Below are 16507 nucleotides of genomic sequence, written 5' to 3' on the forward strand. Positions count from 1 at the left end.
AGGGGGCGCTGGCCTCCATCCGGCCTGACCTCTGGGCTGCCCCCCCGGGTGGGGGGGTGCGCAGACGTCCCCTGCGCTTCCATTTCACTCCCGCCCCTCACCCCACGAGGCCTAGCATGGCTCCCTCCCCCGTGGCTTTCCAGAGAAAGGGACGTGAATACGGAGCCCCAGGACGAAATCTGCCGCTCCCCGTCGGCCTGCATGGGGGGCCGGGGGGGGGGGGGGGGGGGGGGCCCGCAGCTCTAGCACATGGCGGTTCGGGAGCTCTGTCTCCAGGCCATTTGGGTACAAGTCCAGAGTCCCCGGACCAGCCCTGCTGCAGGCGGGTGCAGGGGGCCTGCTGCTGCCCCCCCTCGGCTGCCGGGATTGCACAGCCCCAAGGAAAGGCCCCAGATCTCTATGGCTAACGCGGGTCCCTGGCTGGCTCCATGGCTCAGGTGGAGACGCCCCCCGTGTCACACTGGCCCAGGGTTCTGGAGGGCTTGGCTCTGCCGCAGCTGGCTGGGAAGTGCATGAGAAGAGGCTCCATCCTCCTTGCTGCCTCCATCCAGGCCGGCGTGGCTCCCTCTGTGGGCCTTGGCCCTCCCACCACGGGCATGGGCCCAGGCCGGCGTGGCTCCCTCTGTGGGCCTTGGCCCTCCCACCACGGGCATGGGCCCAGGCCGGCGTGGCTCCCTCTGTGGGCCTTGGTCCTCCCACCACGGGCACGGGCCCAGGCCGGCGTGGCTCCCTCTGTGGGCCTTGGCCCTCCCACCACGGGCATGGGCCCAGACCGGCGTGGCTCCCTCTGTGGGCCTTGGCCCTCCCACCACGGGCATGGGCCCAGACCGGCGTGGCTCCCTCTGTGGGCCTTGGCCCTCCCACCACGGGCACGGGCCCAGGCCGGCGTGACTCCCTCTGTGGGCCTTGGTCCTTCCACCACGGGCATGGGCCCAGGCCAGCGTGACTCCCTCTGTGGGCCTTGGTCCTCCCACCACGGGCATGGGCCCAGGCCAGCGTGGCTCCGGGCCCCGGCTCCGAATGCCCACTGCGGCAGGCAGAGCGTGCAGCTGCCCAGAGGAGGAGCCCAGAGGGTGACATCTTCAAAGGGAGGCGCCATGTGCTTGCAATTAGCAGCCCGTGCGACGGGTGATTCCTGTCAGACCCCCCCATGCACAGTCGACGCCGGGGCGGGCCTGCCTCCAGCTCCCCCGCCTCTCTCAGACCCGGGGCAGGGCCATCGGCCCCCTCACACCTTCCCCGGAGCTCTGAGGGCTTTGCTCATCTCCTCCTCCTCGGGGCCACACCGCCGTGGCGGCCGCCCACTGGCCTCTGGCGGAAAGGACGCCTCAGGGCCCCAGACTCCTAGTGCCTGCCCAGGCGGGGTCCCTCAGGGCTGGGGCCCACACGCCGCAGATGGGGAAATGGAGGCACAAGAGACTCTAGGTCAGAGTCAGCAGCGAAATTGGGTACGGGGCAGAGTAGCTGGCTCCGCACTCCCCACCCACAGCCCAGGCGCAGGAGAGGAGCAGCCCTGTGACCGGACGGGGGGGGCGTCCTGAGTGCCTGCAGGGGAGCCCCTCACCCCATCCCAGCACCCCCCGCTGCGCCAGGTACCTTGCACTCCCCGTTGACACAGATGTCGTGGGAGTCCTGTCGGCAGGGCGTCCCGTCCACCACGGCAGCTGCCCGCTCCGTGTAGAAGTTGAAGCCCTCGGCCAGGCAGTTGAGAGAACAGGATTTCACGCCCCCTGCCAGAGAAAAGGAGGCGAGAGGAAGGGCTGGGAGGGGCAGGAGTGACGGAGCTTCCCCTCACTGCATGGCCAAGGGTTCAGGCCCGCTCACCAGCTACCCCGTGGGGCGTCGGAGATGTCCAGGCAGACACGCAGGAGCAGCCACAGACCGACGCAGCCCCCTGGCCTTCCTCTGGGCTCACGCTGCCGGGGAACAGACTCGCCCCTCCCCTCCTCCCTGCCCCAAGAGCAGCCCCTCGGCATTGCCCCAAGCCCCATCCGGACCGGCAGAACCAGGCGTGGCTGGGCCAGGGGCCTCGCTCAGCTGGTGGGACACGGAGCTAGGATGCTGGTCTGGGTTATGTGACGACCCCAGAGCTTGAAGTGCCCATTCAGCACTGCAGTGTCCCAAGGGGGGGTCAACGGTACGTAGGCACCTGGGCAGGGGACACACCTGCTAGGGACAAAACGCGGCAGCTCCTCTCGTGGGCCGTGGGGCTTAGAGGCCGTTTGTGGAGCTCAGACCCGCCTGGCTTGTTACTGCACATCAAAGGGGCAGAGGGAGGGAAGAGATGGCCCAGCTGCATCTGGGCGCCTGAGAGTTCAGTAAAAGCAGATGGAGAAGGAAGAGGGCATCATCTGGGGGGACGTTAGAGGGGAGCTCAGCTGGCTCCCGGCAAAGCAGGACGACTGGGCCGGGCCATCGGTGAAGAGGGTTGCTTTCAGTGTTCCCTCTAATTTTTCCATTCATGTGTGGAATACATTTTGTTGTGTGCTGTGATGTAGTGGGGGTACTTGCTGGGCTGTGGTGACCTCTGCTGTCCGGAGCAAGACCCAGCAGGGAAAACCTCATTATGCAAAGGTGACTCAAAAACCTGTCTGACCTGCGGCCCCCCATGGGGAGAAACAAAGGAAGGTGGAATGCTGCCCTGGCTGGGGGCAGGGCTGGAAGAGGGGGAGTTAGTTCCTGGCTAGAAGGCAGGGAAGAAGGAGCTGGGGAAGGGGGCTGGGACTCCCCTATCTCAAGGGGGGCACTGAGGCCTCTTAGCCCCAGTTCCTGTAACCAGATTACATCTGTGCTGCGCTGTGCTGGAGGAACAATAAACAACCTCCATTCTACTGGCTGGTGAAGTCTGTTTGTGCCATTTCGGGGTGCAGGAGATGGGAAAACCCCGACGCGTCGTCACACTGGTGTCAGAAGTGGGATCCACTGCACCCCATGGATGAAGCTCCCAGCGGCAAGCGACAAGGCGCCGTAGAAGCAAGAGCCCTGAAGCCAGGCGTGCTGGAGGCAGAGTGAAGCGGTTCCGGGGAATCGTGGGGCGCTGCAGCACTAGACTGGTGAGTCTGCACAGAGGGGACCAGCGGGCAGATGGCCTACGCCCGACTCTTGAAGGCAGAGCTGGTGGGGGTGTGCAGAGAGAGGGGCTTGCCTGTGCGGAAAGCAACCAAGGCCCAGCTGATTACCCAGCTAGAAGAGAATGACCGGCCACAGGGCCAGGATCTTGTCCCCAGGGGAAGCAGCCAGACCCCCCTTGAGAGTGTGTCAGGCTCAGAGAGGGGGAGGAGCGCTGAAACCCAATGGAGAGATGAGACAGCTTCTCCCAGGAGGCCTGCAAGCCATAGCCCATCTAGGGCAGGGACCAGCCCAGCGGAGCTGCGGCGGCTGGAGATCCAGCTGCGGATGAAGGAATTGGAAGTACTGGACCGAGAGAAGGAGCGCCAAGACCGAGAGAGGGACCGCCAGGACCGAGAGAAGGAGCGCCAAGATCGAGAGAGGCAGCGACAGCATGAGCTGGCCATGGCAGAGCGGAGAACCGGCAGGGCCCCGGCTGCGCCAAGTGCGGATGGGCCCCAGGGTCCCGGGGCTGCCAGGCGCTTGGAGAGACTCACGGTGGCCCAATTGAAGGACGTGGGTGACATAGACGGGTTCCTCAGCTCCTTTGAGAGGGCCTGTGGACTGCAACGGGTACCCCCAGCTGACTGGCTACAGGAGCTCGTCCCCGCACTGAACCAGGAGGCGGCCGGAGTGCTCAGTCAGCTGGAGGACCTACAGCCAGGGGATTACAACTGAGTCAAGGAGGCCCTGCTGCACAAGTTCGGGCTGACCCCCGAGATGTACAGGAAGAAGTTCCGGGGGGTACAGAAAGGGCCACGGGAGACCTATGTGGACCTGGCCTCCCGCCTGGCGCAATACTGCCGCAAGTGGGTGTCTGGAGTCGGAGCCCAGACCGCAGAGGAGCTGCTCAAGCTGGTCATGATGGAGCAGCTCTATGAAGCATGCCCACCCAAACTGAGGCTGTGGCTCAAGGACCGGAGACCAGAGAACCCCCAGGAGGCCGGGAGACTGGCAGATGAGTTCACGGAGAGCCGGTCCGGGTGTGAACAGGAGTCCCGGAGAGAAAGAGAATCGCGCAGAGACCGGTTCTTGGCTGAGCAACTGAGAGAGACACCTCTGAGGCGAGCCCCAGGGACCAGGACCAGTCATCGATACCCCAGAAAACCAGCCAGGGCCCGGGTAGAGCCAACCCAAACGGGCCCACAGAACCTAATTTGCCATCGCTGTGGGCAACGAGGCCACAAGAGGGCTCAATGCACCAGGCGCAAGAACAGGTCCCATGACCTGGGACTTTCCAGGGTTAACTGGCTGGGGCGGGAGGAAGGGCAGGCTGCCCCAGAGGCAGGGGCTGGCCGGCAAACCTCCGCTCGGGGAGGGGGGAAGGATGCTCAGTGCACCTCCCCTGGGAGGTCTGACCCTCGGGAGACAGATTTATCCGTGCACCGGGTGGGGGCGGGGCGGCCCCTACGGAGGGACTACCTCGTACCCTTGGAGGTGGATGGCAGGAAGGTGACGGGTTTCTGGGACACAGGGGCGGAGGTGACGCTGGCCCGACCCGACATAGTGGGCCCAGACCGTATGCTACCCGACACTCAGCTGACACTGAGGGGCATAGGGAGCACCCCCTTTAAGGTACCCGTAGCCAGGGTGCATCTGAAATGGGAGGCCAAGGAGGGCCCCAAGGAAGTGGGGGTGCACCCGCACTTGCCCACCGACGTGCTAATGGGGAGTGACCTAGAGGAGTGGCCAGATGGACCCCATAGGACGCTGGTCACCACCCGTAGCCAGAGCAAGCGAGGGGCTGGCGGCCCGGAACTCGAGGAGGTTCCCCAACAGGGGGCCCAGAGCCCCATCCCAGCAGACCTAGAGTTGGACCTAGGCAGTGGGGGGAACCATGGCCCTGGCCCAGCCCCAGCCGCTGAATTCCAGGCGGAGGTGCGAGCGGATCCCTCCCTGCAGGCCCTGAGGGACCAGGCTGACCTGGGTGCAGCTCAACCCCTAGGAGGAGATTGCCAGGAGAAGTTCCGGTGGGAGAGGGGATTTCTGTACCGGGAATGGCTTCCCCCCGGGACGGTAGGCAAGTGGGGGCTCCAGCAGCAGCTGGTGGTTCCCCAAAGGTATCGCCGCAAGCTGCTACACCTGGCCCATGACATCCCGTTCTCGGGACACCAGGGGATCCGGCGCACGCGGCTGAGGCTGCTCCAAAACTTCTACTGGCCTTCTAACTTCTATGTTTGCAGCTGTGCAGCGGTACTGCCGGTCCTGCGACTCCTGCCAACGAGTGGGGAAGGGCCAAGACAGGAGGAAAGCTGCGTTGAGACCCCTGCCCATCATAGAGGAGCCTTTCCAGAAGGTGGCGATGGATATTGTGGGGCCCTTCAACAGAGCGACCTGGACAGGGAAGAAATACATCCTTCGGAGGGGGGAGAACTGTGACGTAGTGGGGGTACTTGCTGGGCTGTGGTGACCTCTGCTGTCCGGAGCAAGACCCAGCAGGGAAAACCTCATTATGCAAAGGTGACTCAAAAACCTGTCTGACCTGCGGCCCTCCATGGGGAGAAACAAAGGGAGGTGGAATGCTGCCCTGGCTGGGGGCAGGGCTGGAAGAGGGGGAGTTAGTTCCTGGCTAGAAGGCAGGGAAGAAGGAGCTGGGGAAGGGGGCTGGGACTCCCCTATCTCAAGGGGGGCACTGAGGCCTCTTAGCCCCAGTTCCTGTAACCAGATTACATCTGTGCTGCGCTGTGCTGGAGGAACAATAAACAACCTCCATTCTACTGGCTGGTGAAGTCTGTTCATGCCATTTCGGGGTGCAGGAGATGGGAAAACCCCGACGCGTCGTCACATGTGCACTGAGGCGTGTGTGGGTGGGCACCACCCGCAGCAGTACATGATGTCAGTGGTGGGTGGCTGTAGGTGCTCTGCTAATCAGCTGGGCGGCATTTTCTCCCGGGGGGCTGCCCAAGCGCTCAGCTTACAGGGAACCCTGGCGGCATCATGCCCAACTCTGAGAGCCAAGGACTATTGCCTACCGAAACTCCTTGTTTGGGCCTCCCCTCTACCCTGGACGGACCGTGCTACAGTCAAACGCCAGGCCGGGACATGGGCAGCAGCCATACACCCCACTGTGCCTCTCTCCTCTTAGAGGGGAGAGATTCCACACCCCTTCCAAGCCTCAGCTTCCTGTCTGAATTCTCCGGGGCGGGGACAGATCCTGCCACGCAGACCCCCCATCCCCTGGGCACGCCACCGAGGTCACTTGCTTATTTCATGGAGGCCACCGAGGTGCCAGCAGCTGGGACAGGCCTTGGGTGGGTTTGAACTTGGGACGTGAACATTCAAACGCCCTTGAGACAGCTGGACCCCCGCTGCTGGTTTAGCTCTCCCACAGCGCCTGTGTCAAGAGCTTCTTCTGCGACTGTCATCAGAGTGCAAGGCCCGTCTGCCTCCTGCGACCATCAGGGAGCTTCTCCCAAGGGGCCAGTGATTTGGGCTAGGCCGAGGGCTCGGTGCTGCCTGCACCGGCCACGATCACAAGGGCACCTTTGACCGGCTTTACTGGCTTTGAGACCCTGGTCTGACTCTTGCAGCCGCGCCTTGGCTGGAACCTCTTCCCCCTCCATGACCCACCCCTGACTCCTCCCACCACTTCTGCCCAAGTCACAGGTCTGCAGAACGATGCCTCTTAGGTGGAACCCGGCGCTGCTGGGCGCGTGCAGAGACAGCGAGAGCGCGTCCCTTGTCCGAGCAGGCCAATTGCCCGGCTGTCGTGTGTCAGGTGCGTATTTTCAGAGGTGTCATTCCCCCCAGTGACAGACACAAAGGCAGCCCGGCACAGCCGCTCGCTTTCCTGTTGGAGCCGCTGTCTTGAAGGGAGCCTTTCGTTTCTCCCCCCCCCCCCCGGAGCGGGGGTGGCACGGAGCCGAGAACCCGCTGGAGACGCGCTGCTTTCACTTCGGTGCTTTCAAATGTGCCTTTTTACCAGGTGGGCAGCCCCCTCCCCGCCTCCCTCGTCTCCCCGGGGGAGAAGGGAGACCAGATGCCGACGCCCTCCCCCGGCCCAGGTCTCCGGAAGGACATGGTCTTGCTTCCTTTCCTCCCTTCCCCTGCCTCCCTCACGTCAGCAGCCACGGCAACTCTTGCTCTTTCCTTACTGCTCTCTCCGCGTGGCTGTGCCGGCCCAGCAATGCGGAGCCGCAGCCGCCCTCAGCAGTAGCTGGCCTGCAGCATGATCCTCGTGGGCGCCGAAGAGCGTCACCCTGGGACCCGGGCACGACAAACATACTGCAGCGGAGGCAAACCGGGGGTCAGGGACTGGTGGCAGGGGGACCGTGTCTCTCCTGTGGCGCCATGTGCCCTGCTTTGTGCAGCGCCCGTAGCCCGGTGCAGAGTCTAAGAATTCGGGGAGGAGGGGGAAAGCCGGCAGGTATGAGTCTGGTGTGGGGGGAGGCTCTGCGGTTTCTCCTGGCCTTCGCCCCATTGCAGGCCAGGCCGGTGGCTTTTTTCTTTTGCTTAAATCCTTTCCAATCCGACCTTCTTTCCAAGTGAAATCGGCAAAGGGAGAGCGAGCCCCATGGGAACAGCGCAGCCTGGTTCCTGGCAGGTCAGTCGGGTAAGCACCCTTGGGGTTCACCAGCATCCTGTGTCGCATCTTGGCTTGGCTACGTGCAAGGGGAGTCCAGCCAGCAGGCAGCCCCGGGTGACTGAAATTGCAGCCCAGCCCCCGGCCTGCTACACGTGCATGGCTGGTTTCTTTATCTGATGGGAAAGGAAAGCTGGAAGCTGTTCCTTGTGATCTGCCGGGCGCTGGGCTAACGAACAGCCTGTTCCCCAGGAGGAGGAAGCGAGCCAGCCTGGGCTGCATGGGAGAGCTGACAGGCCTGCTTCCCGGGGTGGGCTATCCGGGGTACTGTGGGACAGAAGCCCCTACAGTGGGTGTCTAAGCCCTTTCCCCGACTGTTTGGACCAGCTAGTGTCAAGTGGTGCCGCCTCCTAAGAATCTCAGCGCGGGTGTCGTGTTCGTCGGTGCCTGAAGAAACGTTAAACACGGCGACGAGTCCTGCAGCGCCTGAGAGCTGATGGCGTCAGGAGCTCTTGTGGGCGCGGCCCCCTCCCTCGCCTCCGCGTGGTTAGTGCGTGAGGCGCTGCAGGACCAGTCGCTGCCCTTTACGGTTTCTCACCCCCAGGAGGTTTGTCCTGTAGACAAAGGCAGCGAAGTGGGAGCCCAGAGAGCAGGATGCGATTCCGGGCTCAGCTGCTACCTGTTGTGGGCAAGTCAGCGTCCTGCTCCGGATTGCCTGGGTAGGGGGAGACCCGTGCCTGGTGTTCATGCCGCACCTGGCGCCCTGCTTGAACTGGAAGCCACCAAGAACATAGAATCATAGACCCATAGAGCTGGAAGAGACCTCAGAAGCTCCCCCTGGGAGCTCTTCCCCTGACTCCAGCGAGCTCTGGATCAGCCCCTACACACACGGCTCGGCGCAGGCTTTCCAAGCCGGGTTTGTCCAGGGAAGCTCATGGCCAGGCGGCCGTGCTCCTGCAGACGGGTGGCAGCACCGGCCGGTTTCCCTGCACAGCCTCCAAGAGAAATAAACAACCCGGCCTGGAAGCAAAGGCACTCGGCTCCTTCCTAAGCCAGAAAAGAGGCCGCTCCCCGCAGCCTCCCTGCTATTGGCATTAGCTGTGTGCCTCTGGACTGCCCCCTCATCCAGCGCTGGGGACCACGGCTCTAATGTGTGTAGGTCATTCTGGACCCTCTTCCTGCCCTCCAGTGTATGTACCTCTCCCCCTAGCTTAGTGTCATCTGCGAACTTGCTGGGGGTGCAATCCATCCCCTCAGCCAGGTCATTAATAAAGACATTGAACAAAACCGTTCCTAGAACTGATCCTTGGGGCACCCTGCTAGAAACCGATCACCATCCTGACATCGAGATGTTGATCACTACCCAATGGGCCCGACAGTCTAGCCAGCTTTCTCTCCATCTTACCGTCCATTTATCCAATCCACACTCCCTTAACTTGCTGGCAAGAATATTGTGGGAGACCGTGTCAAAAGCCTTGCTAAAGTCAAGGTCTATCACATCCACTGACTTCCCCATGACCACAGAGCCAGTTACCTCGTCATAGAAGCCAATCAGGTTGGTCAGGCAGGACTTGCCCTTTGTGAATCCATGTTGACTATTCCTGATCACTGTCCCCTCTTCCAAGTGCTTCAGAATGGAATCCTTGAGGATCCCTTCCATGATTTTTCCGGGGACTGAGGTAAGGCTGACTGGTCTGTAGTTCCCTGGATCGTCCTTCTTCCCTTTTTTAAAGAGGGGCCCGACATTTGCCTTTTTCCAGTCACCCGGGATCTCTCCCGATCTCCACGAGTTCTCAAAGCTAATGGCCAAAGGCTCCACAATGACATTTACCAACCCCCTCAGTACCCTCGGATGCACTAAATCCGGGCCCATGGGTTTGTGTACGTTTAGCTTTTCTAAATAGTTCCTAACTTGTTCTTTCCCCACCGAGGGCTGTCCATCTTCATTCCATACTGCGTTGCCTAGTGCAGTAGTCTGGGAACTGTCCTTGTCCGTGAAGACAGAGGCAAAGAAAGCCTTGAGAACTTCAGCTTTTCCCACATCTTCTGTCACTAGGGTACCTCCTTCATCCAGTAAGGGCCCCACCCCCTCCCTGATCACCCTCTAACATGCCTGTAGAAACCTTTCTTGTTACATAGTGGTAGAGTTTATTTGATCTGAGGAAGTGGGTCTGGCCCACGAAAGCTCATCATCTAATAAACCATCTTGTTAGTCTTTAAAGTGCTACATTGTCCTGCATTTTGTTTCTTGTTACACATCACATCCCTTGCCAGCTGCCATTCCAATTGCGCTTTCGCCTTCCTGATAACTCCCCTGCATTCTCGAGCAATATATTTATACTCCTCCCTCGTCATCTGTCCAAGTTTCCACTGCTTGTCAGCTTCCTTTTTGTGTTTAAGCTCACCAAGGATGTCCCCAGAAAGCCAATCTGGTCGCCTGCCATATTTGCTTTTCTTGCTGCGCAGCAGGATTAAGGTATCTCGGGTCTCTCCCTGACACACTTTGCAGGGACACTGGGGGCGTTCTCTGTCTTTGCAGAGCATCAGGAGATCCTCCCTCGACAATGCACATTGATACTTTGCCATCTCTGTGTTCCGTGCCGCGCCGTGACCAACCCACCGGGGGCCTTCCTTGCCCAGATGGCGGCTGGACCTGCACTCACCATCTCACTGGGAGAGGTGGGTTTTCAGGTGCTACCAGGGGAGGTGGGCAGGGGACCCCAGCGGCTGTCGCGTGTCGGTTCTGCTCGCCCAGGTTTCCAGAGCGGCGGTTTCTCTTTCCTTGGCCCTGCGGCTGTGGAAGAGCCGTGTGAGCCCAGCAGGGCGTCCAGGCCACGCAGGAAGGAAGGGAGAGTGGGGAGGAGTCAGCCCAGTCCATCCTGAGGGGCCTTTGTGAATGGAGAACAGAGACCAAAGGGTTGCTCCAAGGGGCCTGGCTGGCAGCTGCAGGGAAGCGAACCGGCTTGCACATTTCAGAGACACATTACGGAACAGCAGCGATCCAGCCCAGTTCTGAATTCTCCCCACGTCGGAGGGGGTTTGGACGGGGCTCGTCCCGGCAGAAGGCATGTCCCGGTATTACACCACCGGGATATTTTCTGGCACTTGCCTCTGTCTGGCTGGATCACCTGAAGTTGCTGGTGTGGGGATTTCACCAGTCATGACATTTTGCTGTGGTCGGCTTACTCCTGAAAGCAGGGGCAGGCGCAGGTCATGCTGCAAGGTCAGGGGAAGCTCTCCGAAAGACCGCGGCACGCTTGGCCTGCCCAGTGTGGGATTGCGGCCATCAGCGTGGGGCAGGAAGGGGGAGCGAGGGGGAATCGTTCCCAATGGGAAGCCATGCCTGCCACTTTAGCACTGAAATGGCTTCGTTTAACTAAGGCTTGGGGGCACGGGGAATGGCTTGTGTTACACTGGGGGTCAGATCTGTTATTCTGGCCTTAAACGTTAGGGGACGGGTTGCTTGGTTGTACCTACCAACCGGGGCCGACTTATCCATTAGGCACAGTAGGCGCAGTGCCTAGGGCCCATGATACTTTTAGGGGCCCACGGAAATGTTTTAATTTCTTTTAAAATCAGAAGAAAAAAAATGAACTTTTAGGGTCAAAGAAAATGTTTTCATTTTTTTCTCACATCAGAAAAAAATAAAACTTTTAGGGCCCACGAAAATCTATTAAATTTTGCCTAAAACAGAAAAAAAAATGTTGAAGTATTTAAAGTTTTACCAAAAATAATTTTTAATATTTTTTTTTATGGAGGAAGGGGCCCACGCAAGTCATAATGCGGCCCTGCTATCAACAGTACAAATGCAACTGGGCTCAGAGTCAAGCCGGACTCCCCCGTGTCCTGCATCCTGGCCAGGACTAAAGATCCACTGGGCTGAGTCCTGTGTATTACGTCAGAGCGAGGTGGGGGCCTTTCCAAGCCCCAGGAAACAGCCCTGTGCCCCTGAGCACACCACCTTACAGGCCCACGCGAGCGGAAAGGGCTCAGGGGATATCCGCCCGCCCTGCGCCTCCTTTGGACTCCGTTACGCTGGCAGGGCAAGGGGCGAGGGGATTTCGGCCCTGCATCTCCAATGGAGGGAACGGCTTGGGTTGGCCACGCAGAGCCAGGGCAGGATCCCCCCACAGGGCGAATGGGCAGCTGGGCACCCATCAGACCGAAGGGACACGAGGTCTTTGGCTTTGGCCTGGTCTGGCTGATCGGAGGGCTTTGTGGGCTGCATTTCCCACAGTGCTTTGCTGCCGAGGACCCGTTTTGTACCCCCCCCCCCCCGAAATACGGAAAGTGCATTGCAGCTTACAGTGAGCAATCGCTCCTGTTTTCGGCAGGCCTGGGTTCCCCACCCCCACCCTGGGAGCTGCTCCCGCTCCCTTGGCTCTGACATTGGCCAAGAGCAAAACGAGCAAGGAAGCGCAGAAAGCAAAGCAAACAAACAAGGAAGGGTGCATTCCAAGAGGGATCTGCTGACTGTTACACTCAGCGCTTCTCCCTGGGACTGTGCATCCTGCCCTCCCGGGGTCTGGGCTCCGGGACCATCATAAATCACGGCCAGGAAAACACGCCGTCCTGGCCCCGTGCAGAACCCGGCTCCCTCACCAGCGACCCGGCCGCTGGCGCCAGGCTTTCAGCCGACGGCGCCTTCCCTCCCCGGGAGCCGGCTCCCTCCCCCAGCTCAACCACAGGGATGAGCCTTTAAACCTCAGCTCCCCGCCTGCAGCGGACAGGGGGTAATAAAGGCAGCTCTTGGGCCTGCCGGGTTGGTCCTACACGGGATCCTGACCAGGCCGGAGGCTGCCTCCTTGCCTCACGCAATGGCAGCCATGTTGGCGGAGAGGTGGCACCAGAGCCGACTTAGCCATTAGGCACAGCAGGCACAGGGCCTAGGGCCCATGAAAATGTTTTAATTTCTTTTAAAATCAGAAGAAAAAAAAGAACTTTTAAGGTCGAAGAAAATGTTTTAATTTTTTTCTCACATCAGAAAAAAATGAAACTTTTAGGGCTCACGGAAATCTATCGAATTTTGCCTAAAACAGGAAAAAAATGTTGAGGTATTTAAAGTTATATCACAAATAATTTTTATTTTTTTTTATGGAGAAAGGGGGCCACAAAAGCAAAAGTGCCTAGGGCCCACGAAAGTCATAATGTGGCCCTGGTGGCAACTCAGCGCCTTGCCTGGGGAGCTGGCACAAGCCGGCTACCTCAGACCGGAGCCTTTCTGAGGGGAAGGGGGAGTACAGAGCCGGGGCGCTGGGTGGGCACCAGATTTCCCTGCAGTGAGGCAGCAGCTGCCAGACACTCTGTCCCAAGGTGGCACCAGCAGAAGGAGCTGAGAGCTCTATGGGAGCTTACGAGAGATTCCAGGATCTCTCCAAAGGGAGCAGACTTGAGGGCGAGTTCATCGCCTAGGGCTGCCAGCGCCCGGCAGGGCCCCACAGTGCCTGGGAGAGAGAGGGGGCCTGAGCCAGAGAGAAAGGATGTGGACAAATTGGAGAAAGTCCAGCGGAGGGCAATGAAAATGATTCAGGGGCTGGCGCTCATGACCTATGAGGAGAGGCTGAGGGGTTTGGGCTTATTTTGTCTGCAGGAGGGAAGAGGGAGGGGGGATTTGAGAGCCGCCTGCAACTCCCTGAAGGGGGTTCCAAAAAGGATGGAGAGAGGCTGTTCTCAGTGGGGGCAGATAGCACGTAGAGGCGGGGAGGTCTCGGTTGGATATTAGGAAAAATGATTTCCCTAGGCGGGCGGGAAGCCCTGGGCTGGGTTCCCTAGGGAGGGGGGGAATCTCCATCCCTAGAGGTGTTTAAGTCCCGGCTTGACCCAGCCCTGGCTGGGCTGATTGAGTTGGGCTGGTCCTGCCTTGGGCCGGGGGCTGGACTCGGTGACTCCTGAGGTCTCTGCCGCTCTGGGGTTCTAGGATTCTGCGGTCACCTCAAACCAGCCACTGACATTCCCATGCACAAACCAGCTATGACGGAGCGGTTCGCACCACTGAACTCTGGGGCCTTCATCTGGGGCCCAGCCAGCACATGCCACCCAGTGCCTCAGTTTCCCTTTCTTGCACCTTGGCGACGGGGAGTGTTCTCTAGTCATCCTGACAGCAGTCACCGTTCAACATGCTCTCGGTCACTGTAGACGAGACGGGTACTGTCGCAACGTGCCCTGCACTCCTACCTCTTCTGAGGCCATGGGATCGCTTGGCCAGCTCTAGCCAGGGGCAGGCGCGCCGGGCTAGGCTTTGGGTCCATCCCTGCGTGGAGCTAATGATACAGACTCATCTTTGCAACAAGCTCTCTGGTCTGTGCATGACCAGGGTGCAGGAGAGCGAAGGACTGTCCTCGGGGATCTGCTGAGGGCCCAAGCAAGCTGGTTTCCAAGAGAGCGAGCTGCCCGGCGCGTGGCAGCCTGTGGCGTGCGGGTCTCACCGCCTCGCAGAGAACGACGCGCTTTCAGAGAATCCTAGAATACTAGGGCTGGAAGGGACCTCGAGAGTCATCGAGTCCAGTCCCCTGCCCTCATGGCAGGACCAAATACTGTCTAGACCATCCCTGACAGACATTTATCTAACCTGCTCTTAAATATCTCCAGAGATGGGGATTCCACAACCTCCCTGGGCAATTTATTCCAGTGTTTGACCACCCTGACAGTTAGGAACTTGTTCCTAATGTCCAACCTAAACTTCCCTTGCTGCAGTTTAAGCCCATTGCTTCTTGTCCTATCCTCAGAGGCCAAGATGAAAAAGTTTTCTCCCTCCTCCTTATGACACCCTGCTATCATGTCCCCCCTCAATCCTCTCTTTTCTAAACTAAACAAACCCAATTCCTTCAGCCTTCCCTCATAGGTCATGTTCTCTAGACCTTTAACCATTCTTGTTGCTCTTCTCTGTACCCTCTCCAATTTCTCCACATCTTTCTTGCAATGCGGTGCCCAGAACTGGACCCAAGACTCCAACTGAGGCCTAACCAGCGCAGAGTAGAGCAGAAGAATGACTTCTCGTGTCTTGCGCACAACACACCTGTTAATGCAGCCCAGAATCAGGTTTGCTTTCTTTGCAACAGCATCACACTGCTGACTCATATTTAACTTGTGGGTCACTATAACCCCTAGATCCCTTTCTGCCGTACTCCTTCTCGGACAGTCGCTTCCCATTCTGTATGTGTGAAACTGATGTGCCTTCCTAAGTGGAGCACTTTACATTTGTCTTTATTAAACTTCATCCTATTTACCTCAGACCATTTCTCCAATTTGTCCAGGTCATTTTGAATTACGACCCTATCCTGCAGATTAGTCGCAACCCCTCCCAGCTTGGTATCATCTGCAAACTTAATAAGCGTCCTTTGTATACCAATATCTAAATCGTTGATCAAGATATTGAACAGAGCTGGTCCCAAAACAGACCCCTGCAGAACCCCACTTGTTATACCTTTCCAGCAGGATTGAGAACCATTAATAACTACTCTCTGAGTGCGGTTATCTAGCCAGTTATGCACCCACCTTATAGTAGCCCCATCTGAGTTGTATTTCCCTAGTTTATTGATAAGAATATCATGTGAGACCGTATCAAACGCCTTACTAAAGTCTAGGTATACCACATCCACTGCTTCTCCCTTAGCCACAAGGCTCGTTATCCTATTAAAGAAAACTATCAGATTGGTTTGACATGATTTATTCTTTACAAATCCCTGCTGGCTGTTCCCTATCGCCTTGTGTGACGTAGTGGGGGTACTTGCTGGGCTGTGGTGACCCCTGCTGTCTGGAGCAAGACCCAGCAGGGAAAGCCTCACTAGGCCAAGGTAATGCCAAACTTGTTGAACCAGTGGCCAGACACCCCCCATGGAGAGGAACAAAGGAAGGTGGAATGCTGCCCTGGCTGGGGGGCAGGGCTGGTGGAGGGTTAGTTAGTTCCTGGCTGGAAGGCAGGGAATAAGGAGCTGGGGAGGGGGCTGGGACTCCCCTATCTCAAAGGGGGGGCACTGAGGCCTCTTAGCCCCAGTTCCTGTAACCAGATTACATCTGTGCTGCGCTGTGCTGGAGGAGCAATAAACCACCCTCAATTCCACTGGCTGGTGCAGTCTGTTTGTGCCATTTCGGGGTGCAGGAGACGGGGAACCCCCAACGCGCCGTCACACCTTGCCACTTTCCAAGTGTTTACAGACGATTTCCTTAATTACTTGTTCCATTATCTTCCCTGGCACAGAAGTTAAACTGACTGGTCTGTAGTTTCGTGGGTTGTTCTTATTTCCCTTTTTATAGATGGGCACTAGATTTGCCCTTTTCCAGTCCTCTGGAATCTCTCCTGTCTCCCATGATTTTCCAGAGATGATAGCTAGAGGCCCAGATACCTCCTCTCTCAGTTTTATCAAGCCATTTCTCAGAGGGGGAACCGAAGCCAGGGGAGAGGCAGCACCTTGCTCGCGGTCACAGAGGGAAGCGGGGTCAGAGGTGGCTGGGGACGCAGGGGTCTGGGCTGGAACGGAGCGAGAGGCCTGAGCAAGTGCTCCAACTCCACGTCCCACTGTGGAATCCATCGGGGTCTGTGTCTGGGGCTGCTTCACCGATTGGCTGCACGTCTACGGAGCCATCGCCTGCAGCCTCAGCACTTTGCTCCTGATGCAAGGCCCCCACAGGGAAAGCAGCTTATTTACACAGCTGCAGAGGAGTTCCCCAGGCAAGTTCATTAAGTACATGAAGGAGACGCACTGTTCTCTCTCATTATCCAGAGGTTTCTGCCACAGAGAGCTCCCCCGACCACCTCCCTTCCCGCCAGTCCCTTCCACAAGGCCTGGTAGAAGGGACGGAAGAGAAGAGCAACCCACTAGCTTGCTTGCGGGGTGGGCTTTGCTCCCTTCTCTAAGTGCCTGGACACAGTGTGAAATC

General features: G+C 58.8%; 1 protein-coding gene across 5 annotated transcripts in view; it reads right to left on the minus strand.

Annotated features, from left to right (window-relative positions):
* The window catches only part of ADAMTS10 (ADAM metallopeptidase with thrombospondin type 1 motif 10), a 118032-nt gene that overhangs the window by 14767 nt on the left and 86758 nt on the right, over positions 1–16507 (minus strand). For all 5 annotated transcript variants that reach the window (XR_012896730.1, XM_075903178.1, XM_075903177.1 and 2 more), the window contains exon 16: positions 1597–1730. Coding sequence is in view for 4 of the 5 variants with exons in the window: in XM_075903178.1 (XP_075759293.1) it covers positions 1597–1730 (134 nt within the window). In the remaining variant the exon portion in view is untranslated. The remainder of the gene's footprint in view (positions 1–1596; positions 1731–16507) is intronic.

The sequence above is a fragment of the Pelodiscus sinensis genome, chromosome 19 (genome assembly GCF_049634645.1).
Source record: "Pelodiscus sinensis isolate JC-2024 chromosome 19, ASM4963464v1, whole genome shotgun sequence".
In the NCBI taxonomy this organism is placed as follows: domain Eukaryota; kingdom Metazoa; phylum Chordata; order Testudines; family Trionychidae; genus Pelodiscus; species Pelodiscus sinensis.